General features: G+C 55.5%; 2 protein-coding genes across 9 annotated transcripts; both read left to right on the plus strand.

Annotated features, from left to right (window-relative positions):
- Positions 1–6,257: 6,257 nt before the first annotated feature.
- Positions 6,258–10,259, plus strand: ARHGDIA (Rho GDP dissociation inhibitor alpha). 4 transcript variants are annotated; one of them, XM_032617179.1, is made up of 7 exons: positions 6,258–6,356; positions 7,882–8,098; positions 8,202–8,285; positions 8,548–8,624; positions 8,705–8,768; positions 8,896–9,109; positions 10,062–10,259. In XM_032617179.1, the coding sequence occupies exons 2-6, from the start codon at positions 7,909–7,911 to the stop codon at positions 9,093–9,095; spliced, it is 615 nt and encodes a 204-aa protein (XP_032473070.1). In that variant the 5' UTR covers positions 6,258–6,356; positions 7,882–7,908; the 3' UTR covers positions 9,096–9,109; positions 10,062–10,259. The 4 variants fall into 4 exon arrangements, with proteins under 4 accessions (XP_032473070.1, XP_032473067.1, XP_032473069.1 ...); XM_032617176.1 differs by having other exon boundaries at positions 8,896–10,259; XM_032617178.1 differs by lacking the exon at positions 6,258–6,356 and adding an exon at positions 6,585–6,837 and having other exon boundaries at positions 8,896–10,259.
- A 5,454-nt stretch (positions 10,260–15,713) lies between these two features.
- Positions 15,714–26,484, plus strand: P4HB (prolyl 4-hydroxylase subunit beta). 5 transcript variants are annotated; one of them, XM_032616980.1, is made up of 11 exons: positions 15,714–15,918; positions 16,971–17,177; positions 19,282–19,415; positions 19,550–19,687; positions 23,312–23,416; positions 23,614–23,739; positions 23,920–24,120; positions 24,265–24,385; positions 24,470–24,651; positions 24,750–24,965; positions 25,593–26,484. In XM_032616980.1, exons 1-10 carry the CDS (start codon positions 15,768–15,770, stop codon positions 24,924–24,926), a joined length of 1,542 nt encoding a protein of 513 aa, XP_032472871.1. In that variant the 5' UTR covers positions 15,714–15,767; the 3' UTR covers positions 24,927–24,965; positions 25,593–26,484. The 5 variants fall into 5 exon arrangements, with proteins under 5 accessions (XP_032472871.1, XP_032472872.1, XP_032472873.1 ...); XM_032616981.1 differs by having other exon boundaries at positions 24,750–24,891; XM_032616982.1 differs by having other exon boundaries at positions 24,750–24,836.
- Positions 26,485–26,866: the final 382 nt, after the last annotated feature.

Here is a 26,866-nt window from a genome sequence, read left to right on the forward strand (position 1 = left end):
CAGATTGCTCTATAGAGTCAATGTAATCCCTATCAATAGGTGCTTTTGTAGAAATTGAGAACACATTTTTAAGATTTATATGGAAATTCAAAGGACCTAGAATAGCCAAAACAATTCTGAAAAGAATAATAAAGTTGGAGAACCTACATTACCAGATTTCAAAACTTACAACAAAGCTACAGCAATCAAGAGGTTGTGGCATATAGATTAAGGAACAGAATTGAGTCTATAAATAAACCCTTACGTTTATGGTGAATAAAATTTCAACAAACGTGTGAAGACAGTTCAGTGGGGAAAATTATTAGTCTTTTCAACTCTTGACACGTGTTATACACAAAAATTAACTCAGAATGGAGTACAGACCTAAATGGAAGCTGAAATTATACACATAACAGAAGCAAATATAGGAGAAAATCTTTACAACTTTGGCTTAGGCAAAGAGTTCTTAGACACAACATCAAAAGCATGAGCCATGAAAAAAAATTGATGTTAGAATTCACTTAAAAGGTTTTGCCCTTCAAAAGACATCATTAAGAAAAACAAAGTCACAGAAAATATATCTGACAAAGGACTCCCATCCAGGACCCATCAATAGTCTTACAACTGAATAGAACAACCAAACTTAAAAATGGACAAAAAAACTTGAATAGATGTTTTACCAAAGAAGACTCTTCAACAGGGAAATGCAAATCAAAGCCACAAAGAGACACCATGTCACATCCACTAGGACAGCTTTAATCAAAAAGACAGACAGGGACTTCCCTGGTGGTGCAGTGGCTAAGAATCCGCCTGCCAATGCAGGGGACACAGGTTCGAGCCCTGGTCCGGGAAGATCCCACATGCCATGGAGCAACTAAGCCCGTGCGCCACAACTACTGAGCCTATGCTCTAGAGCCCGTGAGCCACAACTACTGAGCGCACGTGCCACAACTACTGAAGCCTGCATGCCTAGAGCCCATGCTCCACAACAATAGAAGCCACCGCAATGAAAAGCCCACCTGCTGCAATGAAGAGTAGCCACCGCTCGCCGCAAATACAGAAAGCCCGCGTGCAGCAATGAAGACCCAATGTAGCCAAAAAAAAAAAAAAAAAAGACAGACAATGCCAAATGTTGGCAGGGTGTGCCCAACTGGAACTTTTTCACATTGCTGAAATGTGAAAAGGTGCATCCCCACCTTGGAAAACACGAGGAATTTCACACTTGGCAATCTACCCAAGACAAATGAACAAACGTTCATGCAAAGACAGCAAATGTTCACAACAGACAAAAAGGAAACCAAAAGTGCATCAACTGACAAGTGAATACAAACAGAATATGCTCTACTTATACAATAAACAGGAGAAAATGTGCATTCTACGCTGTAGATGGACTGCAAAACATTAGGTGAAATCACAAGACACCAGAATACTATATATTGTGTGATTCCACTTACAAGAAATGTCCAGGAAAGACAAATTTACAGATGCACAAAGCAGGACAGTGGTTGCCAGGGTCTGCGGGGGAAAGGGGACTAGAGTGGGCATCAACTACAAATAACTCAAGGGAAACTTTCTTGGCATGAGGATTATGCACCTCTACAAATTTACTAAAAAATTCTTGAATTGTAAACTTTCAATGGGTGGATTTTGTAAATTATACCTCAGTAAATCTGCCTTTCTATGTCATTAAATATTTTTATTTGAATAATATAAGAAGTTTTAATTAATCACAGGGTTTTTTAATTAATATATATTAATATTTACTACAGTGTAGATATTCTGGGGCTGCTCAGTGATCTGCTCTGCTTTTCAGATCCCTGTTAGGAAAACGTTTGATATTGTAAAAGTGCCGAAATAAATGTCCTTGCAGCTAAACCTTTGCACACAGCCATGGTTCTTTCCTCAGAATTCTGTTAAGGTTCAAGGTGTACTTTCATAGCCCTCCCCAGCCCCGCTGGGCATTCCAGGTGTGGCCATGCATGTCACATCTTTTAGGTTCTTTGCTAATTTGATAAAAGGTTCAAAGCAGCGTCATTCCTCCCTTGTGATGGTGCAGAAACACGTCACATTCCAAGGGGTCCAGCTCCTGCAGGTCCAACCTGTACCTGTGGAAAGGATGAAGGGCAGGGACACAATGTCAGCACTGGGTATGGTGTTGCCAGCCAGTCCCAGTTGTGGGAGACTCTAAGGACCAGTGATCCTGGTCCTTCAACAGGACACTGCACAGAGCAGAGAGGATGATCCTATTAAAGAAGACCCTAACACAACTAATGCAATGTATGAAGCTCTAACAAAAAGTAAAAGAACTCAGTACAATCAAGGAAAATATTGGTTAGATCTTTAATGATATTTAAGAGTTTGTTATATTTTCTTGGTTGGTATTCCAGGTACCTACTGCTCTTTAAATTACTCCAAAACGTGGTGTGAAACATATTTTACTATGGTCACAGATTCTGAAGGTTAGGGAGTGAGACAATTGTTTCATCTGGTGCCACAAAGCAGGTCTTCTGGGTCTTCAGCTCCAATTTTCAGATTAAGAGAAGCCACACCCCCCAGCCTCACCCTCACCAGTCTTGACCAGAAGCCATGACGGGATGAGACTTCTGGGGGTCCTGGGAGGCAGAGAGTGTGTTTTACACGAGAGGGTCACACATCCTTTGTTTCTATTCCCGTTGAGAGGTGGAATCTAACTCTGTTATGATGTGATTTCTTTTCTGTTATGATTCCTACTCATCTTGTGTGAAACTTGTAGGATTTAAGCTATTGTTAAGACATGTTATGTACTTCAAAATGCAGTCACACTGGCCAACGTGAACGTCCACGTTAATTGTTTTGAAATGTCTGTTGTAGCACTGCGAGTATCTTAAGTGATAAACTAAGAGTGTTACTTTAGGGCTTCCCTGGTGGCGCAGTGGTTGAGAGTCCGCCTGCCGATGCAGGGGACGCGGGTTCGTGCCCCGGTCCGGGAAGATCCCACATGCCGCGGAGCGGCTGGGCCCGTGAGCCATGGCCGCTGGGCCTGCGCGTCCGGAGCCTGTGCTCCACAACGGGAGAGGCCACAGCAGTGAGAGGCCCGCGTACCGCAAAAAAAAAAAAAAAAAAAAAAAAAAGAGTGTTACTTTAGATAAGAAGTTTGATGGATGATGTATGTCACTGGAAGAGAAGGAACAACGGATAGAGTGAAGACCCCTCCCCCAGGGGGTAACTGTTGCTCCTTAAGAGACCACTAAGCCCAGTGACTTGAAGACTCTTCCCTGAAGGACCCGACTCCATGTTGTTGAGAGCTGTTCCAGCCTTTTGAACGTTGCCAGAGGCCCTGTCAGAGCAGAAGGCAACTTCCCATTCACACTTGTCTCAAGACCTGTGGCCAGACCAGAGATGCTGCTTGTGCTGAGACGCCTCCTTCTCAGACTTCTTCTTGGAGTGGTTCATTACCCCCTTTTCCCTACTTTGTAACCGTGTGTAATAAACTGAGTGATTCGTGAATTGAATGTTGGTTACTGTTCCCTACATCTCCATTCCTGATTCTCACCTGCCCTTACTGCTAGGCCGTGCCCTTCCTTCACAGTAGACAGGCCTCTTGGAACATTTGCTCTTGGAGTCCAGCGGCCAAAATCCCATGGGAGTTGTTTGGGCGGTCCTCGGGCCAACAGCCCAGGCTGTTGAAATGGGGCCATCTTGACGGCCAGTCTTCATGGCCAGTCTTTGCGGCTGCAGCGCGACCAAGCTGCTTACAACTGCAGGAAAGAAAGCCCAGCCCTCAGCCCACAGAATAGGAGAGAACCATAAACCGCTGCTCCAGGCGTTTGGTTTGTTTGTTTGTTTTTAGGCCATGCCACGCAGCATGTGGGAATATTGGATCTTAGTTCCCCAACCAGGGATCGAACCCATGTCCCATGCAGTGGAAGCGCAAAGTCTTAACCACTGGACCTCCAGGGAAGTCCTGGAGTGGTTTGTGGGATGACTGTACTGCTATTATTTACTCCCAAAGGATCCTTTTCTTTTTTTAATTTTTTTTTTTGGAAAATTTATTTATTTATTTTGGCTGCATTGGGTCTTCGTTGCTGTGTGTGAGCTTTCTCTAGCTGCCGTGAGCAGGGGCTACTCTTCGTCACGGTGTGCGGGCTTCTCACCGCGTCATAGGCTTCTCTTGTTGCAGAGCATGGGCTCTAAGAGCAGAGGCTCAGTAGTTGTGGCGCACGGGCTTAGCTGGTCCGCAGCATGTGGGATCTTCCAAGATCAGGGATCTAACCCGTGTCCCCTGCATTGGCAGGCAGATTCTTAACCACTGCGCCACCAGGGAAGTCTGAATCCTTTTCTTTAGAAATAGATACACGCTGAAATATTTATGACATTTGACGTTTGCTTCAAACTTGCTGCATGTGTTAAGGAAATGAGGGCACACATGACACAGGATTGGACACGAGCTGGTGGTTACCTGTTGAAGCTGGTGATAGGTCCCCTGGGCTTCATAATCCCATTCTTTCTACCTTGGTCCATGTGGTGGGCCGCCTCCTTGTCCTCATGCTCCTGTGCTCTCCTCCGGCGCTGTACTGGGGAAGGTCCGTGTGACCAGCAGAAGCGATGGCACTTCTGACACTAGGTTGTAAGGGACACTGCAGGATTGTTTTTGGCACTTTCTGTTTCCCTGGCTTGCGTTCTCTTGCTGCACGCAGGATCTTCGTTGCTGCATGCGGACTCTTAGTTGTGGCATGCAGGATCTAGTTCCCCCACCAGGGATTGAATCCTGGCCCCCTGCATTGGGAGTGCAGTCTTGCCCACTGGACCACCAGGGAAGTCCCTCTGTTTCTGTTTCTGAGGCCTCACTTGGGGGACGCCAACTGCCTTATAGAGACGCCAGAAGCTGTGGGCAGCGGGGAACTAAACCCTCCAGCCAACAGCCCGCTGCATATCCTTGAGACCAGGTCCCAGGCTCACAGCTGACCACAACCTCACAACACTGGAGCCGGAATCACCCCGCAGAGCAGCTCCCTAATCCTCGTTCAAGATAGTAAATGTTGGTCGTTTTAAGCTGCTAAATTCCAGGGTACGTTTTTACCCAGCAATAGGTGACTAACATAACAAGTTTGGTATTTTTCAAAAAGCACTTGGGTTATGGGAAAGCAAACTTTTGCTCAACCAGCGATTCAGCAGTGCAGCTGGACGGCTGGCTCTAGCATCACGGTTTTCAGTGGCAGGAAGCCTCAGAAGCACACACCGAATAAATACCATACTGGAATGCTCTGTCTTTTGGCCAACTCAACTTCCTACATGTAAAGGGGACAGTGAGACTCTTAGATACAGAAAACTCGCAAATACTCATCAAAAGTTAAGACATTTCGAAAAAATACCAAGGTCAGTATTTCGCATTAAGTTCTATGGCCTAAAAGGCCCTCCTACGCGCAATCTAAGGGGTGTGTGTTTGTGATGATTCTGGTGTTGAACATTTGGGGGCTCAGACCCCGCGAGGAGGAGGAGGAAGTAGGGTGCTTGGCGGGCATTGGCGGCGCGGGCTCCGCCAGGCCCACCACATTGGTCACAAATCATGGGCCCCACCTGGAGCTGCAAAATGCTCCCGGGTTGAGCGCATGGGCAAGTGTCCAATACTCGCCATGCGGCTGGAGAACCCGGGTCGGCCGTGGCGTCTGCGGCAGGAGATCCTGGCAGGGCGACCACATGCTGACTTGGTCTGGAAGGAGCGAAAGGCTCGGCAGGCGCACCGACCCCTCTCCTGGAAGGGCGCGCTAGGCCGACACCCGCGGATGAACGTCCGGCGGTAACTTCCAGGAGGCCGGACAGCAGCGACTGGGCGCGAAGGCCGCCTCAGGCTGGACGGCGACCATCCGCTGACCCCGGCTCCTAGAGGCGACAGGCCGGGCCCGCTTGTCCTCGCAGAATGACGGCTGCATACCCACAGAAGGAGGTGTGGCCGTGGGAGACGCGCCCGTTGACAAACGCGCGTTCCAGCACCTCGCGGAAATGCCACGCCGCGCCCACGTTCCGCGTGGGGCTCAGCGAGACTGTGACACTGCCCCGCCCCTTCAGCTTGCGGGCTGACCCCTGGGGATGCCTGGGTCCAAAAAATGCCTGGGGCAAAGGGCGCAGAAGCCCCAACGAGATAGGCCTCCGCAAACATCCCCACCGTCGCACCGCCCACGCGGGACGCGCCCACGAGGCCGTGCCCACGAGGCCGTGCCCACAAGATGGCGGCGGCGCGCAGACGCCAGGCCCCGCGCGCATGCGCTCACCGCAGCCCGCCCGTCGCGAGCGGAAGTCGCGTGACCCCGGAAGTGGCCGGCCGGGCGCGCGCGGGCGGGGCGGCAAGGTTCGTCATTCTGTGCGGGAGGGAGCGCTAGAGCGGCGAGGACGATCCTCCGGTGAGCGCGGGCGGCGGGGCTGGCGAGCGCGGTGGGCGCGGCAGGCGGGGCGGCCGCGGGGGAGGAGGCCGGGGCCGCGCCTTTGTTCTCGCCGCCCGCCCCGCCCGCCAGCCCCGCCGAGGGGTCTGCGCCGGGCGGGGGCGGCATTGACAGCGGGCGGTGGCCCGGGCGTAGGGCGGGCCCACGTGCGGGTCGGGGGCGCTGGGATCCGGAGGCGGGGGCTAGGGTGCTGGGGGCGGGATCCGGGGGCCGTGCAGGCTTCTTTTGTGGTCGCCGCTCGTGCCCAGGACCCCCTCCCCGCTGGTGCGCGCGGGCCCGGGCCAAGCCGGACGCCCCTTCCCGTGGGCGGTGAGGTCCCCGCGCCCCACCCCACGCGCCGGGCCGCGCCCGGCCCAGATTGCAGGCCCTGCGGAAGTGCGGGCCGCGCCATCGCTCTTAAAGGATCCTGTCGCCTGCGGCCGCGATTGAGTGGCGTTAGGGCGTGAGTCTTCTAGAGGAATTCCAGAGGAAGCAGCAGGGAGGTCTGGAAAAGCGGGCTGGCCCCACCCCGCCTGCGGCGGCCGGGCGGTTCCGGGTCCCTAGCGACCCTTTGTAAGATCTGATCCTTGCGCGGGTCCCAGCCTTGGCTATCTTTACTGGCAACTGGTGGCCCTGACCCACCTCCTGCACCTCCAGGTTAGATCTGAGCGGGTTTCAGATACTCCTCAGGGATCCTAGGGGGTGCGACGGTCATCCTTACAGAAGGAAGCCCAGTGGCTGCCCCATCGCTGCTCCTCGCTTTGTCAGCACTGCTGCGGGCTCTTCTGGGGCAGGGTCCGGAAGGAGGGTCCTGAGACTACCACATATTTGCAGCGGTTCGCAAATTCTAGGTCGCAGACCGTCACAATTGGAGATATGGTTGGCAGACACTTAGGATCTCTCATGCCATTTTAGGACTTACCTGTGAGACTGAGGTTGGCCTTGTCATCTGAGCTTTAGGAGAGTCCTGTGTTTGAAGGGTGAGACAGAACTGACCCGTGTCTTGCACAAAGGCTTTGGTTTGCAGCTAGGACGTGTCCGAAGGAACCCTCTGGTTAGAGAGGACCCAGCAGGAGGGGTCCCTTGAGGCAAGGGCCTGGGCAGTTCAGGATAAGCAGCAGGACTTGGTACTGATGTTGCCTGGTGGGACCAGGGTGCTGCTGTTTCCTGGGCAGCAGGGGAGCTGTGCCTGGTCTCCCCTAGGAGCAGGCTGCAGGTTCCATTTAGCTCTGGGTGCTGGACCTGGGGTGGGGTCCCCTGAGGTAGGCAGGGCAAGGAGGTAAGTGTGGCCCCTCTGGGCCTCAGGAGCCAGTGTCTGGGGCCTTTTCAAAGTTCTGGCTGTCGTTGCTTTCCTGTTACAGAAGGTGCACCTCTCCTTGGACCCAGGTGGGGCTTGGCCACCTGCAGAGATCTGACGCAGATCACCTGGGGGACCTGCAGAGGGGGCAGGAGGGGGAACACTGTGGGTCCCTCCGAGATGCCACAGCCCATGCTACCCTGCCCACAGGTGTCCCAGACCTAGCTAGAGGTGAGTATGGCTGAGCAGGAGCCCACAGCCGAGCAGCTGGCGCAGATTGCGGCTGAGAACGAGGAGGATGAGCACTCGGTCAACTACAAGCCCCCGGCCCAGAAGAGCATCCAGGAGATCCAGGAGCTGGACAAGGACGACGAGAGTCTGCGCAAGTACAAGGAGGCCCTGCTGGGCCGTGTGGCCGTGTCCGCTGGTGAGTGGGCCCCGGTGGGTGTGTGTGGACACCTGTCGCTTTTCTGGATGTTTGCTACTATTTTCCCCACTGGTGAAACTCTTAACTTGCTGTCACTTTGCAGACCCCAACGTCCCCAATGTTGTGGTGACCCGACTGATCCTGGTTTGTAGCACCGCCCCGGGTCCCTTGGAGCTGGACCTGACAGGTGAGTGGCATCTCTGAGGTTCCTGGCTGGGGCTGCCTGGCACCCTGTTGCTTCCCCTAAAAATAGTTTGTTGGGGTGCTGGCGCCCTCTTGTGGGAAGCACAAGAAGTGTAGCCAAGTGGTCTTAAAAGGCTCTGGCTTTGGTGTGGTCTAGGTCTGGGTTGCCAAGGCTTATGTTGGGGGGCCAGGTGGAAGGGGCACCCCACCAGGGCCAGAGGCTTCCCCTGGCTGAACCTCCTAGTGTGGCGTTCCTCTAAATGCAGGTGATCTGGAGAGCTTTAAGAAGCAGTCCTTTGTGCTGAAGGAAGGTGTGGAATACAGGATAAAAATCTCCTTCCGGGTAAGGAGGAGGCTCAGGGAGGTGCCAGGGTCTGGGGCTGGGGATCCTGGCTGAGCCCTGCTTGGGGTGCCTCCTTGCAGGTGAACCGAGAGATCGTGTCCGGCATGAAGTACATCCAGCACACGTACAGGAAAGGCGTTAAGAGTGAGTGAGGGTGGGCGCCAGGCCCGAGCCCCCAGGAGGGAGGTGGCCACCCAGGGGCTCAGGGATCGGGAGGGAGAGAGGAAACACCCAGCTCTGCTCCCTGACTGACGCCTTTTCTGCATCGCAGTTGACAAGACCGACTACATGGTGGGGAGCTATGGGCCTCGGGCGGAGGAATACGAGTTCCTGACCCCGATGGAGGAGGCCCCCAAGGGCATGCTGGCTCGAGGCAGCTACAACATCAAGTCCCGCTTCACAGATGACGACAGGACTGACCACCTGTCCTGGGAGTGGAACCTCACCATCAAGAAGGAGTGGAAGGACTGAGCCGTGGCTGGGAGGTGGGCAGGGCGGGCGGACAGAAGGACGGACATGCCCCTCCCCACCCCTCCCGACCCCAGACCAAAGTGCTGACAGGGCCCGCCCACGCTGCCGCCACTCCCCCTGGTCTGCCTCCTGGCCGGCCTGTCTGTTCCTCCTCCACCCTTCCAGCCTGCTGGCCCCAGCCTCCTCGGTGGTCTAGTGTTGTTGCTGCTTCCGCCTGTGCTGTGGGGAGGGAGGTCTACACCTCCCCTTCTGTATCCCTTGAGGTTTCCCCACCGTCCTAACCCGACCTGAGGTCCTGGCAAGGGAGCCAGGCATTGCAGAGGGGCTTAGGTCCCCTGGGCCTTCTCTGTTGCCCCACCTCGTGTTCTGGCACGCCCTCCTGGTGGGGGTGGGGTGTACCACGTGGGGCCTCGTTGGGCCGGTCGTCCTCCAGCTTCACTTCTCCCCGGTCAGTCCATCCATCGCTGTCAGTAACCGTCTAACCATGATGCCTTAACATGTGGAACGTGTGCTGAGGGGGCGTCACTAATCTCCTAACCCCGTGTCTGCATGAGCATGTGGTCTCCCCCAGTCCCTGCCCCGTCTGATCCCCGTGGCCCGAGAAGGTGTGTGGGATGTGCTGCTGCTGCTCCCCGGTCTGCCTGGGCCTGGCCAGTCCCCCTCCCCCTGGCCAGGGCTGCGGGGACGGCCCCCGGGGCTTGGGAAATCCAAATGCCAAACCTTGAGCGGCCTCCAGTCCCATCTGGGAGGCTGGGTGTCCTCACACCTATGCCTTCTCTGTCCCGGTGGGCAGTGCCTAGAGCCCACGGCCCCAAGAGAGAGCCCTCAGCAGACAAAACCAGTGGCCAAGCCTTACCTGTCCCGCCTGGGCCTGCCGGCCTGGAGTCATGTGCCTGGCCTGTCGGTATTTATTGCCTCCATATGTGCCGTCCTCTGGGCCCACTGGCCTGCTGCCTCTGCCCCCAGGCTCGGTGCCACCATCCCCAGCAGGCCAACCGGGACCCAGCCAGGACAACTGTGGGACCAAGCTTGCACAGCTGGAGCCGTCCCCTGTGCCCCCCACCCAACCCTGCCCCTCCCCGGTCAGGTCCGGGCCTAGAACGCACAAGAGCCTGTCCTGCTTCTCCTTTTCTGACCGGGAAATAAACTCCCCCTAAGGAGCCAGGGTGTCTGCTGGTCGTCTCCTGGTGGGAAAGGGGAAGTGGGGCCCCATTCCTCTGCTACCCCAGGGCACCCAGAGGCTGGCCAGGGGCCAGGTGCAGTCGCCACTGCTCCTGTGGCTGTTGAAGGAGAATGGGTTTTAAGCCCTTTCTTAGTCACGTCAGCCCGCGTGGCCAGTGCTACCCTTTCAGCTCTTGTGGGGAAAGGGCGGGGCACAGTCAGGCCCTGGGCCCGGTGGGGTGTCCAGAGTGACTCCAGCACCCGACTCATGGGCCCTGTCCGAGCCTCTGGGAGAGAACGCTTTCAGCCTCAGAGAAGAGGAATCGTGCTGAAGACTTGGGAACAAATGAGATGACTGGGTCACAAGGGACCTGGGATAAGGACTCCAAGCTAGGTAGGAGGGTGGAGAAGTTGGCACCATGGGCAGCAGGGCCAATGGAGGGTGACATGGAAGGCCGGCCAAGCCCCTGTGCCCTGTAGGGCCAGGCAGGGCCAGAGGTCCAAAGGTGGGATTGGTGAGGTGAGATGAACGGGAGGAGATGGGGACCCTCGCTGCATGGAGGTACAAAAGAGCACCTGGTGAGCCCTGAAGGACTGCCAAGGGCCATGCATGTTCCACAGCCAGTCCCGCTGACCATCAGGGTCTCTTCAGGACCTTGGGGTAGGTAGCAGGGACTGTGCTGCCTCAGAGCATCACCCCCAAGGGCACCTAGTACCTAGAACACCCTTTCCCAGCCCTGAGGCAGGAAAGGGCAGTTAGGAATCCCCAGCTCCGGAGTGTCGGTTCCAGAAACTCCCTTTTATGGCTCAATGTTGGTTGCAAAATCTCCCTTTGTGCTCTGAGCTGGTGAGAAGAGTGGTATGTGTCACACCTAGGCAGCCGCTTCCCTGAGCCCGCCTTGGCTGCACCTCCCAGAGCTTGTCACTCTTCCCAGTGCTTATCAGTAGGGTGAGCCCTCCCAGGACCTTATCACCAGCTGGGATGGACTCGGAGGTACCCTTTCACCTCCACCCGCAGTTCAGTGACCACATGTCACGCCAGGATGGCACCCACAGGGCTGGTTATCTCCTGGCCTTCCTTACCAGGGCCCTGGTGGGATTTTGGAGTCTGGGCGCTGGGCGGGGTAATGGGATAAAATGCCACTTGGTGCAGCAGCTGGCCCAGACGTAAATCCAAGAGCCGTACCCCCCAGCTCTGGAATCCACAGGGGTCAAGGACCCTAACCAGCCTCTCCCAGGACTGTCTGCCGGAGGCAGGGGGAGGTAGTGAGACTGCACAGCTCTGGGTTCCGAGGCCCAAGGCCTTTCCCACTAAACTCAGACACAGCTACCTCTGAAACAGCTCTACCTTTGGAGGGGAAAGGCTCCCAGGCGGTGGCTAGAAGTTTCAGTCTGCAGGAGCCCCAGGGCCAGCCACAGACGCTCTCTCTCTCCCTGTCCACCTCTTAAGAGGTCCAGTGAAAATCTTCAGACCTAGGGTCAGCCTGTGCTGGCAGCAGTGTGGTTTATTGGGCGAGGGCCTTCCAAGGCTCCGGCAAGCAGAAGGCCTACTAGCTCTTGGATTTTCCAAGCTTTGGTTTGATATGTGAACTCAGACCCCAACTGCCAAGTAGTACAGACACGCTGCCAACAGCCAGGACTTTGTTCTCGTTCCTCCTCTGGTGAAGGATTACATGAGGTGGCACCTGCAGGACCTGCATGACGTGTCTCTCAGGTCCCAAGTCTAACCTGATCCTTCTGGTTCCACCCCAAACCCAAACCTGTCTGTACAGCTCAGTGCCGCTGGGCCTGGGCTCCCTGCCCTAGTGAGCCAGTGCCTGTGACCCTTCCTCTCCACTCCCTCCCTCTGTCCATAGCCCTAGTCATACCCAAGCTTCTGCCTCCTCAGCCATCCCCTAGATGGACCCTTCTTCCACTGAGGAGAGTGGCAGTGGATACCAGGTCAGTGCCTTTATTGTGACTACTCACCAGTTATTGTAGCTTGCTAGAATCTTCTCCATGCCCAGCACTGTCATACTTTACAATCAGGGTCCACTTCAGTCCACCAGGGCCACGCTCACCACTGCACCTTCTTCCTATGTCCCAGCTCACCCATGTGCAGGGCTGTGTGGCCCATGGCACAGCCCTCGCTCCCCTGCTGCTGCTCCACGGTGGAAACCTGCAGTCAGGAGGACTTCCTGGGTGTCCACGAGCCAGCTGTTAACTCCCTCAATGCCTCCATTTGGGTTGAAAGGGAGTTGTTTTATTCTGAGAACTTTTTTTGTTTTTTTAATTTTTGGCCACACCAGGCGGGACGCAGGACCTTAGATCCCTGACCAGGGATCAAACCCGCGCCCCCTGCTGTGGAAGCGTGGAATCTTTTATTTTTTTTTATTTTTCTGGCTGCATTGGGTCTTCGTTGCTGCGGCGCAGGCTTTCTTGAGTTGTGGCGAGCGGCAGCTACCCTTCGTTGCAGTGCGCAGGCATCTCATTGGGTGGCTCCTCTTGTTGCAGAGCACGGGCTCTAGGCGCACCGGCTTCAGTAGTTCTGGCTCACGGGCTGTAGAGTGCAGGCTCAGTAGCTGTGGCGCATGGGCTTAGTTGCTCCGTGGCATGTGGGATCTTCCTAGACCAGGCTCGAACCCATGTCCCCTGCATTGGCAGGCAGATTCTTAACCACTGCGCCACCAGGGAAGTCCCCAAGAACTCTATTTTTGAGAGTAGTCTTTATCAATATGTTTTATCACTCAGTTGTTCACCCAGTGTTTAATGAGCACTTCCTCTGGGCGTGAGAGACCCCTGGAGGACATCCTGAAGCAGCTGTGCTGGGTTCAGAGAGATGCCAGAGCCACAGCCACTGGGGCTCTGCTCTCCAAAGGTGCACTCCAGCTCAGGGCACTGGTATGAGAGTGAACACGGCTCCGTCGCCTCTTCCTAGAGTTGCCCATGAAAGGCATGTGAGTGGCCTTAGGAAAAAGACAGATGCTGACCCTCCCCTCAGGACCAAGGCTTGCAGAGGTGTACAGTGAACCTGGCCTGTGTCCTGGGGGGAAGGATGCACCCCTGCACCTCACCCAACTACTGACCAACCCCAGAGACTGGAGACCTGGGGCATCCCCAAACCTGGCCTCCCTCCAGCTTTCTGGGAACCCCACTTCCCTGCGGACGTGCTTTGAGAAGGTGCACCAATGCAGGCAAGGCATGAAAATACCGTGCCCTGCCCAGGCCAGAACCCTGGTTTTCACAGAACGATGACTTGGCTGGGTTCACCAGGGCTTGGGCTGCAGAACAGTGGCCTGTCATCACCTGCATCAAGGTGTGTCCCAATTACCCTTGGCTTTGGTCATGGAGGCCCAGACTGAACCAGAGTGAGAGTCAACCACAGCCAGCAACCCAGATCCTTGCTGTTCTGCGTCTGGTCTGTTCTCCCCTTGGTCCCAGTATTCTCATCTTTTGTAACTACTTTACCGTATGCTGTGAGGCTAATCTGCCTCCAAACCATCACAAACTAATAAACATCTTGGTATCTCTTCACTCTGTCCGTATCAGATGAAAAAACTAAAGTCCAAAAATTTAGGCATCTAAACTCTGATTTCATGAGTGCCTCTGAAATCCAGACGTGGTACAAATGTCCCTTGTCTCAGACCCAAATTGTGGTCTGTAAATCGGGGTCATGGCAATCACAAAAATGTTGGGAGATAGGGCAGGAGATATGAGGCAATTCCCACCCTTTCCCAGAGAGCAGAGGGTGTCTGTGATGGCTTATTTTGAAGCACTGCCACTCAGCGGGCCAGCACCCGGGCCAGGACCCCACTGAGCTGGGGTGGAGGCTGCAGCTGCAGAGACACATGTTCATAGCCTTTCGTTGCCTGAGGCCCAACTCCTGTACAGTGCCTTCTGTGAGGTAGACAGGCATCCCAGGAGCTACAACCACCTCTGACTGACTCTTGTTCTACTGGCCCTGGGGGAGGGGCACAGAGAACCTGGCCTTGACCTTCAGGAATTCATATTCTAGGTGAGGAAGTACCACAAGAGATGAGAAGACAGGCCCTCAGGAGCTACGTGTCAATAAATGCAAACTCTCAGAAGTACAAAAACATCTTTCTGTTTTACCATTTCTAAAATCAGGATGTTATTATATAGCCAACGTGTACATTTAATGTGGGAGTGTCCTCCTTTTTCCTGTCAAGTTATTAAATCGATGATGAATGAAAATCAGTGGGGATGGCATTTCACAACCGAGGAAGTGAACACAAATGAAGAAGAGAGTGTAGACGGGGGTGGGGTGGGGTTAGAGTCAGGCTTTGAGCTGTGAAGGAAAAGGAGCTGCTCCGTCCAGAGCCGCGCCGCCCGACAGAAGCAACATTTGGGCGACGTATGTTATTTTAAATGTTCTAAAGCCACGTTAAAGAAAAAACTGGAGAAAAACAAAAAGCTTTAATACTTTTACTTAAGTCGTCGTATACAAAATATCTCAACATGTCAATATAAAAAGGCATCAAGGGAATATCGTACACTCCCCTCCCGTCCTCAGTCTTGACGTCCGGTGCGTGTTACGCTCACTCCCAGTCACGCTGCTCAGCCGCATTTTAGAGCTCGGTGGCCGCTAGCGACTCCCCTAGTGGACGGCGCGGGTCTACCCGGGCGCCTGAAAGCGACCCAGAGGCTGCTTCGTGGGACTGGCAGCCGGTGGGAGGGAGGGAAGGTGCCGCAGGAGACGGTGCCGGCCCTGACCCTCTCACCAAGGCAGGCGGCCCCATTCTGGGCCCAGCCGAGTCTTGCCGGCCCCATCGCGTCCTGCCTCGGTCCTCCCCGCGCCCCCCGCGCGCCGCCCCTGCGCCTCATTACGCCGCCACCTGGAGCGCCCGAGACGCCCGCTGAGGCCCCCGGGGCGACGCCCGAACCCGAGCCCCGCCACCGCAGGAGCCGCACGGGCCTCACGCGCGCCGGAAGCGCGTCAGCTCAGTTTCCAGTCTGCAGAGCTGGGGGGCGGTGTCAATTGGGGATACGCGGCCCAGTCAGAAAGCAACACGAGGGGTTTCGGAGGCGCAAGCGCGGCTCCGCCCCTCAGCTGGGGACTCCGCCCCATTGCCACGTTCGACGAAGGATCGCGCGGGGTGCGCGCATGTCTCGGCCAATCAGGAGTCGCAGAGCCCAGGCCCCCGAAGGTAGCAGCCATTCCAGACCCGCTGAAGGTGTAGGAGAAAGCCACCAGTCACAAGGCCAGGGAGAGAAGGTTCTCCGCCAGGAGCCAATGAGAGGCCGGGAAAGAGTGCGAGCGCGAGCTCCTTGGCCAATCCTGGGCGAGGGCGAGGGAGGTGCCCGTAGTGATTCCGAATCCGGGGCCGTGGCCAGTGTGGACGCCCAATGCGAGAGCGGCGGAGGCGGACCCCGCAACCCACCGGCCAATCGGAGGTGGGCGCGGGCGGGCGCGCGCGCTGCGGCCTGAGTTATAAGGGCGGGGCGGGCAGTGCGCGCTCTTGTGGCCTGCTGTCCTGGCGGCGCCAACAGGAGCCCTCGGATCGTTTCGACATGCTACGCCGTGCTCTGCTCTGCCTGGCCCTGGCCGCGCTAGTCCGCGCGGGCGCCGGCGCCCCCGACGAGGAGGACCACGTCCTGGTGCTCCATAAGGGCAACTTCGACGAGGCGCTGGCGGCCCACAAGTACCTGCTGGTGGAGTTCTGTGAGTGCCGCCCGCTCGTCCGTCCGTCCGGGCCGGGCCTCGCCATCACCGCGGCGTGGGGACGGAGTGGGGACAGAGGAGGGGCCAGGGGTGCAGGAGCACCGGGGGGACAGAGGGACGGAGGGGGGCTGGAGGGTGGGGGGGCGCGGGAATCCTGGGCGCCCCGCCCCACCCTCCCTCCCCCGGGCCCGCCAGAGGTGGGTTGGGGGTCTAAAGGGCTGTCAGCTTTCCGGCCACCCCATGGATGCGCTGACTCCTAGCCCCTGGAGAGGCGCATCCTTAAGCGGAAACAGCTCACACACCTGTCAGCGTCCGTGCGCTGCCCGTATCTTGGGGGCATCCCTCCTGCCCAGCTGGACCCTGAGGGTGACCGAGGGCTTTTATGCCTGAGGTCCACATGGCAGGATGTCTTGGATAGCCTAAGTAAAACAGGGTCGACTGTGTAAGCTGCTACAACTACGAAGGACCACGCAGGGTCCAGTCCCCTAATTGCTCGCCTGGACCAGTTCCCAGAAAACACTGCCCCTGCCCACACCACCTTCCACCAGGAACAGCTGTCTTCTGATTAACAGTGTTGCCAACCAGAATCCAAAACCTTTGTGTCCATAAGTGAGCCCTGACTATTTCAGAGGGAAATCTTAGGCCTAACACAGCTGCTAACCTGAGTTCAGAGAGAGTCTAAAGAACTCGTGTTAGACGTGAGTCTTGTACTCCTGATTAGTCTCACCGAGTATACGGTTGCCATGGCTTTAGCTGCCTAACTTCTTTGGTTCCTAAAGGGAAATTCCAGGGACTCAACTGCCCTGATCGCCTGCAGGTAGTAGGAAGTTACTAATCATTGAAGACAAAGCAGAGTGGGGCTGGTGGTTTGTCATTCATGGCCTCTGTCGGATATTGCCCAAGAGAACCAAGCTATCAGCTCAACCTGTGGGTTCAGAGGGGTTATCTTGGTTCAAAGATAAGGATTTTATGGAGGGAAGTACCAAAGGAGAAGGGAGGGGAGGCAGTGGAGTGGGTCGGTGCTGCCTTCTAGGTCTTGCTTTCTCTCCCAGATGCCCCATGGTGTGGCCACTGCAAGGCTCTGGCCCCAGAGTATGCCAAAGCAGCTGGGAAGCTGAAGGCAGAAGGTTCTGAGATCAGACTGGCCAAGGTGGATGCTACTGAAGAGTCTGACTTGGCCCAGCAGTATGGCGTCCGTGGCTACCCTACCATCAAGTTCTTCAAGAACGGAGACACGGCGTCCCCCAAAGAGTACACAGGTGTGACCGCGGCACGTCTTTTCATTGCCTGCAGTTCTTGAAGATAACAGAGGCGTGGAGGAGAACCCATTCTTGAACCCATTCTAGGTCTAGTTCAGACTCTGAGGGTCGTGTGAGGAACATTCTCTCATTCCTGAACCTCTCAAGTGGAGAGGGTCATCCCAGGGGGGTGGCTAGTAGGCTGAGGCTTGTCCTAAGGTTGACCAGTAAGTGGGGGGAGGCTGAGCAAATGGAGCAACACGTCAGCCTTTGCTGGCTCTCTGGTGTGCCTGCCACCAAGGCGGGAGCAAGGGCCTTTCACAGAGGAGGGGCAAGCGGAGATCCGTGGGTACCGGTCTGGGGCTCGTGCCGGTCGTGGCAGAGCTTGAATCCATGCCCGGCTTCGTCTGCGGCACAGGCCCTCAGTCGCTGCTTGGCCGCCTCCCCTGTGTAGCCTGGTCGGTACCAGTGACAGCGGAGAATCTTTGTCTGTAAAACAGGTTCTGTGGCTTATCTGCTAGAATCCTTTAGAGCAGCCCATCTTGTTAGTTCTGATGTCAGCAGCTCTGGTCTTCTCAGTAGGCTGCTGTTTCATTGCTCCCACTTTTACTTATGTTCACTTTTGGAATGGAAGTGCCTTATGCAGAGTTACCATGGTCCCGTCACTAACACTAAGGCTTTGTAGATGAGACAACTCTTCCTGACTCCACCTGTAACTGATAGCACAGCTTTCACTTATTCTCTGCAGAATGCTTTTTTTTTAAACTATTTTTTAAAGATTTATCTTAAGTGTTTTGTTTCTTTTTTGTTTTTTAAAAATATTTATCTATTTGTAGCTGTGTTCTTCGTTGCTGTGCGCGGGCTTTCTCTAGTTGCAGCAAGTGGGGGCTACTCTTCGTTGCGGTGCACAGGCTTCTCATTGTGATGGCTTCTCTTGTTGCGGAGCACGGGCTCTAGGCACGCAGGCTTTAGTAGTTGTGGCTTGTGGGCTTAGAGGCTCCACGGCATGTGGGATCTTCCCAGACCAGGGATCAAACCCGTGTCCCCTGCATCGGCAGGCAGATTCTTAACTACTGCGCCACCAGGGAAGTCCTAAAGCTATTTTTTTTTTTTTTTTTTTGCGGTACGCGGGCCTCTCACTGTTGTGGCCTCTCCCGTTGCGGAGCACAGGCTCCGGACGCGCAGGCTCAGCGGCCATGGCTCACGGGCCCAGCCGCTCCGCGGCATGTGGATCTTCCCGGATCGGGGCACGAACCCGCGTCCCCTGCATCGGCAGGTGGACCCTCAACCACTGCGCCACCAGGGAAGCCCCCTAAAGCTATTTAAAAAAAAATATTTTATTTATTTTGGCTGTGCCGGGTCTTAGTTGCGGCATGCGGGAACCAGTTCCCTGACCTGGGATCGAACTCGGGCCCCCTGCGTTGGGAGCGTGGCGTCTTACCCATTGGACCACCAGGGAAGTCCCTAAGGCAGAGTTCTTTTAAACATGAGATTGGCAACACTTTCCAGGTTGGACCAGGTAGTTGCACCCTATGAGGGGAAAAAGGGTAACTAGTCTCAGTCTCAGGAGGAGCAGTTTTCTTCCTTTTCGTTTTATCTGCTTGGGTGGCGTGCATGGGCTGATCTCTTCTCCCTGTCAGTCCAGGAGGCATGTGGGGCGAGGACACCTGACCAACCTTGGCGGACGAGGTGGTAGAGCCCAGCCCGTTTTCGCAGGGGAAAGCTGGCCTTGAGGCTGACTTGCTAACCAGCCCTTTCTTCCAGTCCTATCTGATTAAGATGAAGCCTAGTGTGAGACCACTGGGGGAAAGTGCACATGTGTTTAATGAATTTAAATGTCAAGGAAAATTTACAAGATGCAAAGGTATTAGTGGAAAAAAATGACTTGTAATCTATTATCCAGAGGTAACCACTGCCTTTTCCTCCTTTAAACACAACCACAATCTCCCATATACTCAGAAAATCCTTTTTAGCCCTGGAATTTGGGCAGGTATGTAGACAAGATGCCTTTTCTGTGGCAAGAGGATGTTTTGCTCTGGTTTTGGCAGAGAGGTCGGATAAGGATGGGCGGGGAGGGTGGGCGCACTCCTGGTTTCAAGTGGACCCTGCATGTGTTTGGGTGCAGCTGGCAGAGAAGCCGACGATATCGTGAACTGGCTGAAGAAGCGCACAGGTCCTGCTGCCAGCACGCTGTCTGACGGGGCTGCCGCGGAGGCCTTGGTGGAGCCCAGCGAGGTGGCAGTCATCGGCTTCTTTAAGGTAGAGGCTTTGGAACTTCATCCCGGGTCTTCCTTCCTCCTGCTGTGGCCTGGGCACCACAGTCTGCCCTGTTGCTGACCAGGGCAGGGGTTCTCAGTGTTGCGGTGGCAGCCACCTCTGTTTCTCCTCTCCAGGACATGGAGTCGGAGTCTGCCAAGCAGTTCTTACTGGCAGCAGAGGCCACTGATGACATCCCCTTCGGGATCACATCCAACAGTGACATGTTCTCCAAATACCAGCTGGACAAGGACGGGGTTGTCCTCTTTAAGAAGGTGAGTGGCCCTCGGGCAGCGTCCCCCCCCCACCGTGGGTAGCTGCGGTGCTGTGCTGCAGGGCTGGTGTTGCCTTCGAGGACCTTGCCCGGGCGGCGCTGGCTGCTGGACTGAGGTCCACCTGTTATCAGGGCCCATTTTGCAACGTCAGGTTGTAGGAGCCTCTTAAACAGTGGCCTTCAGCCCTTCAGCTGTGGGCCCTTTGTTCCAGCTTCTGTGGTGGCCCCGGTGCAGTGTTCTATGGAAGCCAGGCGGCTTCGGAGTGTTAGCTTGTTAAGGGAAAGCTGTGGTGACACCTGTACCAAAGTTTGGCATTTTAACCACTTCTAAGTATAGGATTCGGCGGCATTAATTACATTTGCGATGTTGTGCAGCTGTCACTCCTATTTGTTTCCACTCTGGAGTATTAGTGGCATGTGTTCCCACCCTGTTGGTAGAGCCTGGCCCCAGGGCTCCCTCGGGCTCCTCCGGGCTCCCCCAGCCCCATGTCTGTTATTCCTTCCGTGTGTCTTTTAACCACTCTGCACTCTTGCTAGGACACAGCTGAGATTGGTGTGTGCATGGCATTACCCGAGTGGGCGATGGGGGTCTCTCTTTTATCTTAGCCAGCAGACAGTGGCTGAGCACCCATGCTCTTGGGACACAGCTGTCCCTGGACTGGGTGCTGAGTGGAGGAGGGAAGGCTGGGGGGAGGGGCTGGGACTGGAGGCATGTCTTCAGGGGCTGGGGCTGGGCCTTTGACTCCTGTCCTGTTTTGTCTCCAGGGTTAGAAGGTAGTTAGAAGTAGTGTTACAGCAAAGTTGTAAATCGAGTGGTCAGAAAGGACGCAGTGTTTGGGGGGCTGATCCCCCCACTGTGTGTGCACTCCCAGTGGGGCACTGCTGAGCCTCCAGCATCTGGGGGTGGGGAGCATGGGGCGGGGGCAGGCCTCCCAGCTGCAAAGGGTTTTGGGGCAGCTTGCTTTCAGCTCTTTCTGAAGCCTCTTTTTCGAAAGAACTCAAGGCATTATATATGCTCTTTTCTTAGTAGACATCCTCATGATGTCCCCTAAAGGGAAGAGAATTGCTAAATTAGTCGATTGTCTTCCCAAAAGTGCCCAGGAAACTGTAATTAACAGCTGATTAGGAAAAAACCCTGCCGAGTTGGATGGAATTGAGTGGAACAAAGGTCCTGGGCTCACCCTGCAGTTCTGGGTGAGGGACTGGGAGACTCAGGCCTGTAGAGCTTGCAAATCCCCTTTCATCAGCTTGGTCCACACAGTTCTTTTCCATTATCCTTGAGATCTGGAGTGGCATTTGTCACACTGGATCGATGGTTTTGGTGATCATATGTCCTTGAAGGTTAGCACGATTGTTCCTTGTTCGGCAAAGACTGTAGTCACGGTAGCTCATCTGTTCTTGGCCTCAAGTCTTTGGTGTTCATGCAGGCTGGGCACAGCCGACCCCCTCCGGTCTGGTGCCAGTGGGCGGGCATCCCCTCTTGCACTCGTTTGCAAGTCCACACAGTGACTGTGCTGGAACGGCATGGCTTCCTTGGGCAGCTGTGAGGAAGAGCCTGGCAGAGCCCACAGGCTTTGTACCAGGGGTCAGACAGCTCCTCAGATGAGAGGAAGAAGATGCAGACTCCTGCCCGGCCTGTGGTCCCCATCCTCTGCCGTTACTTGTTCCCCTTCCTTCAGGCTGTTCGCCTAGTTCCTCAGAGTTAGCTGGGTCTTCCAGTGGGCAGCCTCGAGAGTGGGATGGGGCTCCCAGGAATGGCCAGCTGCCACTTGAGAGAGAGGATGGCGAGGGTGGGGCTCCAGCAGAACTTGAGCCCGAGATTCCCAGCTTGGGTCCCAGGTCAGCTGGGTTCCAGGTCGTTGGAACTTGGACCACTGGTTTGAGAGCTGATCACCCTGTGTCTGTTTGGTGTTTACTTTGTTTTTCTTTTTCATCTTTGAAGCTGGGGGCTTAAGAGTGGCTGTGGGGCCTTTTTGTGACATTCTCATTATGGTCTGGAGGGGTGGCCTTTGCCCAGGACCCCAGGCCTCCTGCAGCTGGCTGTTTGGTTTTTACCAAAGCAGACACCGAACATAGTGTAACATGGCAATATTACCTCGAAGACTGCGTCCCAACAGAGGCACGGCAGTTTTGGAGGAGTGGAGATGGCGGCCTATTTGCCTCTAATGGGGGCTCCATTTTACGCCTGATGGTGCCCAGCCATGGCCAGGCCAGTCTCTCGCCTCCGTCTCCTTCCTATTTCTCTGCACCTTCCCTTTGTGGCTGTGGGGAAGGCAGAGCAGGCTTCAGCTCCCTGCTCCTGGCCCTCCGTGTGGTCCTACTTAGCAGCACGTGTTGTGATCAAGCCATGTGTCAGGCCCCACATAAGTGCAGTGGGAGTGGGAAGTGGCCACCTGCTTTTCTGGAAGTTATTTTAGGAAAACACAGAGGGAAATGACCCGGAAAGGAAGGTGAGTGGTTTTTCTCTCCAAGTCCCATTTGAGTTCACAGGGGTGATGGGAGGCTCACTGACCTGCTGGACAGGCCAAGGCACAGCTCAGCCTTCCTCACAAGGAGCTGTGTCTGCCATCCCCATCCAGAGCAGGGCCGCATCTCGCGGCTCTGCGGCGGCAGCCCTCGCCCTTCGTGCCCTCAGGACTTTGAAACCCTTGACAGGTTACTGGAGTTCCCAGAGCTTCTGTGTGTGTGGATTACACCTATCCATTTTTATTGTGTTAGAAGTGTTAGAAGTTAGAACTGAGAAATTTAAAAAAAAAACAAATAACTTGTTCATTTTGAAGTAACAGTAATAAATGTTAACATGTTATCAAAAATGACATTTTGGAAAAAAAAAAAAAATGACATTTTGGTGGAATTCCCTGGCGGTCTAGTGGTTAGGAATCCGCGCTTTCACTGCAGAGGGCCTGAGTTCAATCTCTGGTTGGGGAACTAAGATCCCACAAGCTAGATGGTGCAGCCAGAAAAAAGATATTTTTGTGAAAATTAATTTTTCCCAAACAACAACATCTTAGGGGTAAGAGTGGTATTTTAGATTTCTGCTGGTCTCTAATGTCTGCCCAAACAGAAGACAGCTGGGTTCTCCTGTTTGCCTTTAGTCTGACGTAATGTCACACCGTACTGCACACTCCGGGGGGAAAGGGTGACAAGGCACCTGCCGTCTGAGCATGATTGTGAAAATCACTCTGACCTTGCATCCACCCTGGGAGGGCCTTGGACCCACAGGGGTGAGGCCCGCACTTGGAGAGCTGCAGTTTTAGGGACTTGGCAATGAGGAAGTCCTCTGGCACCCAGGACGTGGGGTTCTCGTGGCTTGTCAGGAACATGTCGGGGCAGGGTCTGGGTCAGCTGCTGCCATCCTGGCACGTGGGATGCTGCCTGCCAGTGTTCGTGGGGAGCCTGCGTGCGCTCCTAGTGACCTCACTGTTGCCTGGTTGCCCAGAGGATATGTCCCTGCAGCCGTCACCTGGTTTTGCTTTGGACGGAGGCACGTGGGTCCTGCCCCCAACTGTGCTCAAAACCCAGACAGGAAAATGCTGCAGACTGCATTCCTGGCCAAGTCGGGCCAGCCGGGGCAATAGGGGGCTTTGTGGAGAGCCTCGGCATCCACACCTTTCTCTCTCCACAGTTTGATGAAGGCCGGAACAACTTTGAGGGGGAGGTCACCAAGGAGAAACTTCTGGACTTCATCAAGCACAACCAGTTACCCCTGGTCATCGAGTTCACTGAGCAGGTGTGGCTCTGTGCTGCTGGTCCTGCCCCTGGTGGGGGGAGGTTTCGGGGGGTCATGATGTTCGGTCGTGGGGACCCCCACTTGCAGAGCCCCTGCTGTTGTCCAGGCTTGTGGTGGCATTGGGGCCATTGAGAGAATAGCCTGTGTCAACAGTTTGGTTTGTGACTCAGACCAAGTAACTTGCGTTTCTAACACAGACAGCCCCGAAGATCTTTGGAGGGGAAATCAAGACACACATCCTGCTGTTTCTGCCGAAGAGCGTGTCTGACTACGAGGGAAAGCTGAGCAACTTCAAAAAAGCTGCCGAGAGCTTCAAGGGCAAGGTGAGCACTCCCAGTGGCCTGCGGGCGGCTCGGCCCCAGGTTGAAGGCTGGTCCAGAGTGTTCTTCCTGCCTCAGGACAGCCTGTTTAGTCTCGGGGTCCCAGCTGTTGGGAGTGGGCAGCAGGGAGGCAGAGGGAGCCCTTGTCCTACAGTGCCGTCAACGTGCCTTTTCTCCCCCAAGATCCTGTTTATCTTCATCGACAGCGACCATGCCGACAACCAGCGCATCCTGGAGTTCTTCGGCCTGAAGAAGGAGGAGTGCCCGGCCGTGCGCCTCATCACGCTGGAGGAGGAGATGACCAAGTATAAGCCAGAGTCGGACGAGCTGACGGCAGAGAAGATCACCGAGTTCTGCCACCGCTTCTTGGAGGGCAAGATCAAGGTACAGGCCATGTCTGGGGGTCGGTTGGGGGTACTGCTGAGGATCCTGGTGGCGCACCTCCTCCGGAGGCTCTGGAAGCAGCTAGGCAGCGGAGGGGTCCCTGGGTGACTGCGCATGCCTGACCCTGCTCTACCTGCCCTCTAGCCCCACCTGATGAGCCAGGAGCTGCCTGATGACTGGGACAAGCAGCCTGTCAAAGTGCTCGTCGGGAAGAACTTCGAAGAGGTCGCTTTTGACGAGAAAAAGAACGTCTTTGTGGAGTTCTGTAAGTGAGGCCCTCCAGCTCCTCAGGGCTCGGTGGGGCAGGGTACTTTCCGGCCGAGCAAGACTCAGAACGGCTCTCTTTCAGACGCCCCGTGGTGCGGTCACTGCAAGCAGCTGGCCCCCATCTGGGATAAGCTGGGAGAGACGTATAAGGACCACGAGAACGTCGTCATTGCCAAGATGGACTCCACAGCCAATGAGGTGGAGGCGGTGAAAGTGCACAGCTTCCCCACGCTCAAGTTCTTCCCCGCCAGCGCCGACAGGATGGTGCGCCCGCCATCGAGGGCTGGGTGGGAAGGGTGTGCGGGGGCAGTGGGGGGCTGTCAGGTAGGACCGCTTCCCGCATCTCATTCCCCTCCGCACAGGTCATCGACTACAATGGGGAGCGGACACTGGACGGTTTTAAGAAGTTCCTGGAGAGCGGCGGCCAGGACGGAGCCGGGGATGATGATGTAGGTGGTCACCGGACCCCGCGGCCCATGGGACATGCTTTCTCAGTGCTGCCGGGTAGCACTACACAGGGGTGTTGCGAGGGTTTTTAGGTGCCAGTGTTTGCTCAGGAATCTTCTCAGGCTCGTCTGGTACGTTCCCCGTCGAGCTGAGGTGCTCTGCTGGGTGTGAGCTCAGGCCTGTCCACATCAGCGAGGGTCACCTGGGGGTAGTGGAGGGGACATCAGAAGTGCCAGGCCAGGAGGGTGTGGCAGGGTGGGCGTGGTGAAGGGAATGGTCAGCTGAGGCCGCAGGGCCCGCCCGGAAGCGGAAGCGTGGGGATGTGGGACCAGGGGGCAGACCTGCTGGGGGGCGGGGGCAGGTGAGGAGCGCCAGGGCCGTTTGTGCCGCTGTGGTTCATGGGCTGCCACTGGCCTCTCAGACTCCAGGGCTACAGGGGTGGATGTTACACATCAGCAGTTCCCTGCTTGGTCTTCACACTGGGGCAGTCCCTGCGCTCACCTGCTGGATGGCGTGGGCTGGGCTGCCACAGCACCAGCTCTGCTTCCACCCTGTCTTGTGGGCAGAAGTCCCCGTGCCTCGCTCTCCTCGGGAAGCGCACCCCACATATACGCACATCTGCTCACAGAGACCAAAGTTGGCTGCTTGTGTCCGAGTGGCCAGCTGGTCCCTGGCGTACTTGGCATGGGTGTGGGGGCCTCAGCATGCCAGCTTGGCCTGGACCTCTCATTTCCCTTCCTTTTCATCCTCCGTCCCAGGATCTAGAAGACCTCGAAGAAGCAGAAGAGCCTGATCTGGAGGAAGACGATGATCAAAAAGCTGTGAAAGATGAACTGTAACACAGAAACCAGACCTGGGCACCCAAACCCGGCACCTCCCAGTGGGCTGCACACCCAGCAGCACAGCCTCCGGACGCCCACAGACCCTCCCGGAGAGGGAGCGTCGATCGGAAATGCAGGGAACTTTTTTGAAGCCACACTTCACTCTAACACACGTGTAAATCTAAACCCGTCTTCCTTTGCTTTTCAACTTTTGGAGAGGGGTTTATTTCCAGGCCAGCCCAGCCCATCTTGGCGGGCCTTTTTTTAAATTGTGATGTACTTTTTTGTACATGGTTCTGTCCAGAGTGCCCGCTAAAATGTTTCGGAATCTCACGCTGGCAATGTCTCATTCCTGTTAGGTTTATACTATCACTTAAAAAAATTCCATCTGTGGGATTTTTAGATGTTTTTGGAAGTCAGGGTGTCTGTTCCACCTTGGCCAGGCCTCCCTGGTACTCCTGTCCCCTGTGTGGGGCGGGACCAGGCCGGTCTGGACAGGTCCCTCACCTCATGCGGTGTTGCCATGGTGGAGCGTGGCTCCTGCATCGTTTGGTTAAATGGTGACTTCAGGTTTCTGTCACAGGGGCCCCCCATGACTGGAGGGTGCAGCTGCAGCCCCCTCCTTCCCCAAGCCAGGGTCCTCGTTGCTCTGTGACATCCAGGGTGGCCTGAGGCCTGCACCAGGCAGAACCAGGACCCTCTGTTTCCAGGCTGGGAGACGGCCAAGGATGCTTGCTTGAGCTGAATCACATGTTGACAGTTCTTCAGGCATTTCTACCACAATATTGGAATTGGACACATTGGCCAAATAAAGTTGAAATTTTCTGCCTGTTGTTGCCTCTGCCTTAACAACCTCCAGGCACGGGGAGTGGGGCTGGAATTCCAAGTTTCTCGGGAGAGGAGGTGGGCTTGGTGGGGGCCGCTCTTGTTGAGACATCTCTTTCTTGGAACGCAGCAGAGACGCAGAAGCGTGCACAAATCCTGTGGGCACAGTGTGCGGAGCTGTCACCATCATGACGGGGTGAGGGGTGCCTCTCGGCCCTGTTCCTGTGCCGTCAGGCTGGCTTACCTGTGACGCAGTTCGGCAGCTTTATCCGCCGTGGGTATCCAGTGGTCACAACATGGATTCTCCCCATGTGCCATGTCAGGACATGATGGTCAGGGACGCGTGGCTCTAACCTTAAACCTCGGGTGGGGAGTGGCCCCTCCCC

The sequence above is a fragment of the Phocoena sinus genome, chromosome 20, assembly GCF_008692025.1.
Source record: "Phocoena sinus isolate mPhoSin1 chromosome 20, mPhoSin1.pri, whole genome shotgun sequence".
Taxonomy (NCBI): Eukaryota; Metazoa; Chordata; class Mammalia; order Artiodactyla; family Phocoenidae; genus Phocoena; species Phocoena sinus.

Excerpts from the sequence above, each read along its gene's own strand:
- ARHGDIA (XM_032617176.1), top strand. The coding sequence starts at position 7,909 with ATGGCTGAGCAGGAGCCCACAGCCGAGCAGCTGGCGCAGATTGCGGCT. Across the intron at positions 8,099-8,201 it reads CCGTGTGGCCGTGTCCGCTG|ACCCCAACGTCCCCAATGTT; the intron begins GTGAGTGGGCCC and ends GTCACTTTGCAG. Across the intron at positions 8,625-8,704 it reads GGATAAAAATCTCCTTCCGG|GTGAACCGAGAGATCGTGTC; the intron begins GTAAGGAGGAGG and ends GCCTCCTTGCAG.
- P4HB (XM_032616979.1), top strand. The coding sequence starts at position 15,768 with ATGCTACGCCGTGCTCTGCTCTGCCTGGCCCTGGCCGCGCTAGTCCGC. Across the intron at positions 17,178-19,281 it reads GTCCCCCAAAGAGTACACAG|CTGGCAGAGAAGCCGACGAT; the intron begins GTGTGACCGCGG and ends GTTTGGGTGCAG. Across the intron at positions 24,121-24,264 it reads TCTTGGAGGGCAAGATCAAG|CCCCACCTGATGAGCCAGGA; the intron begins GTACAGGCCATG and ends CCTGCCCTCTAG.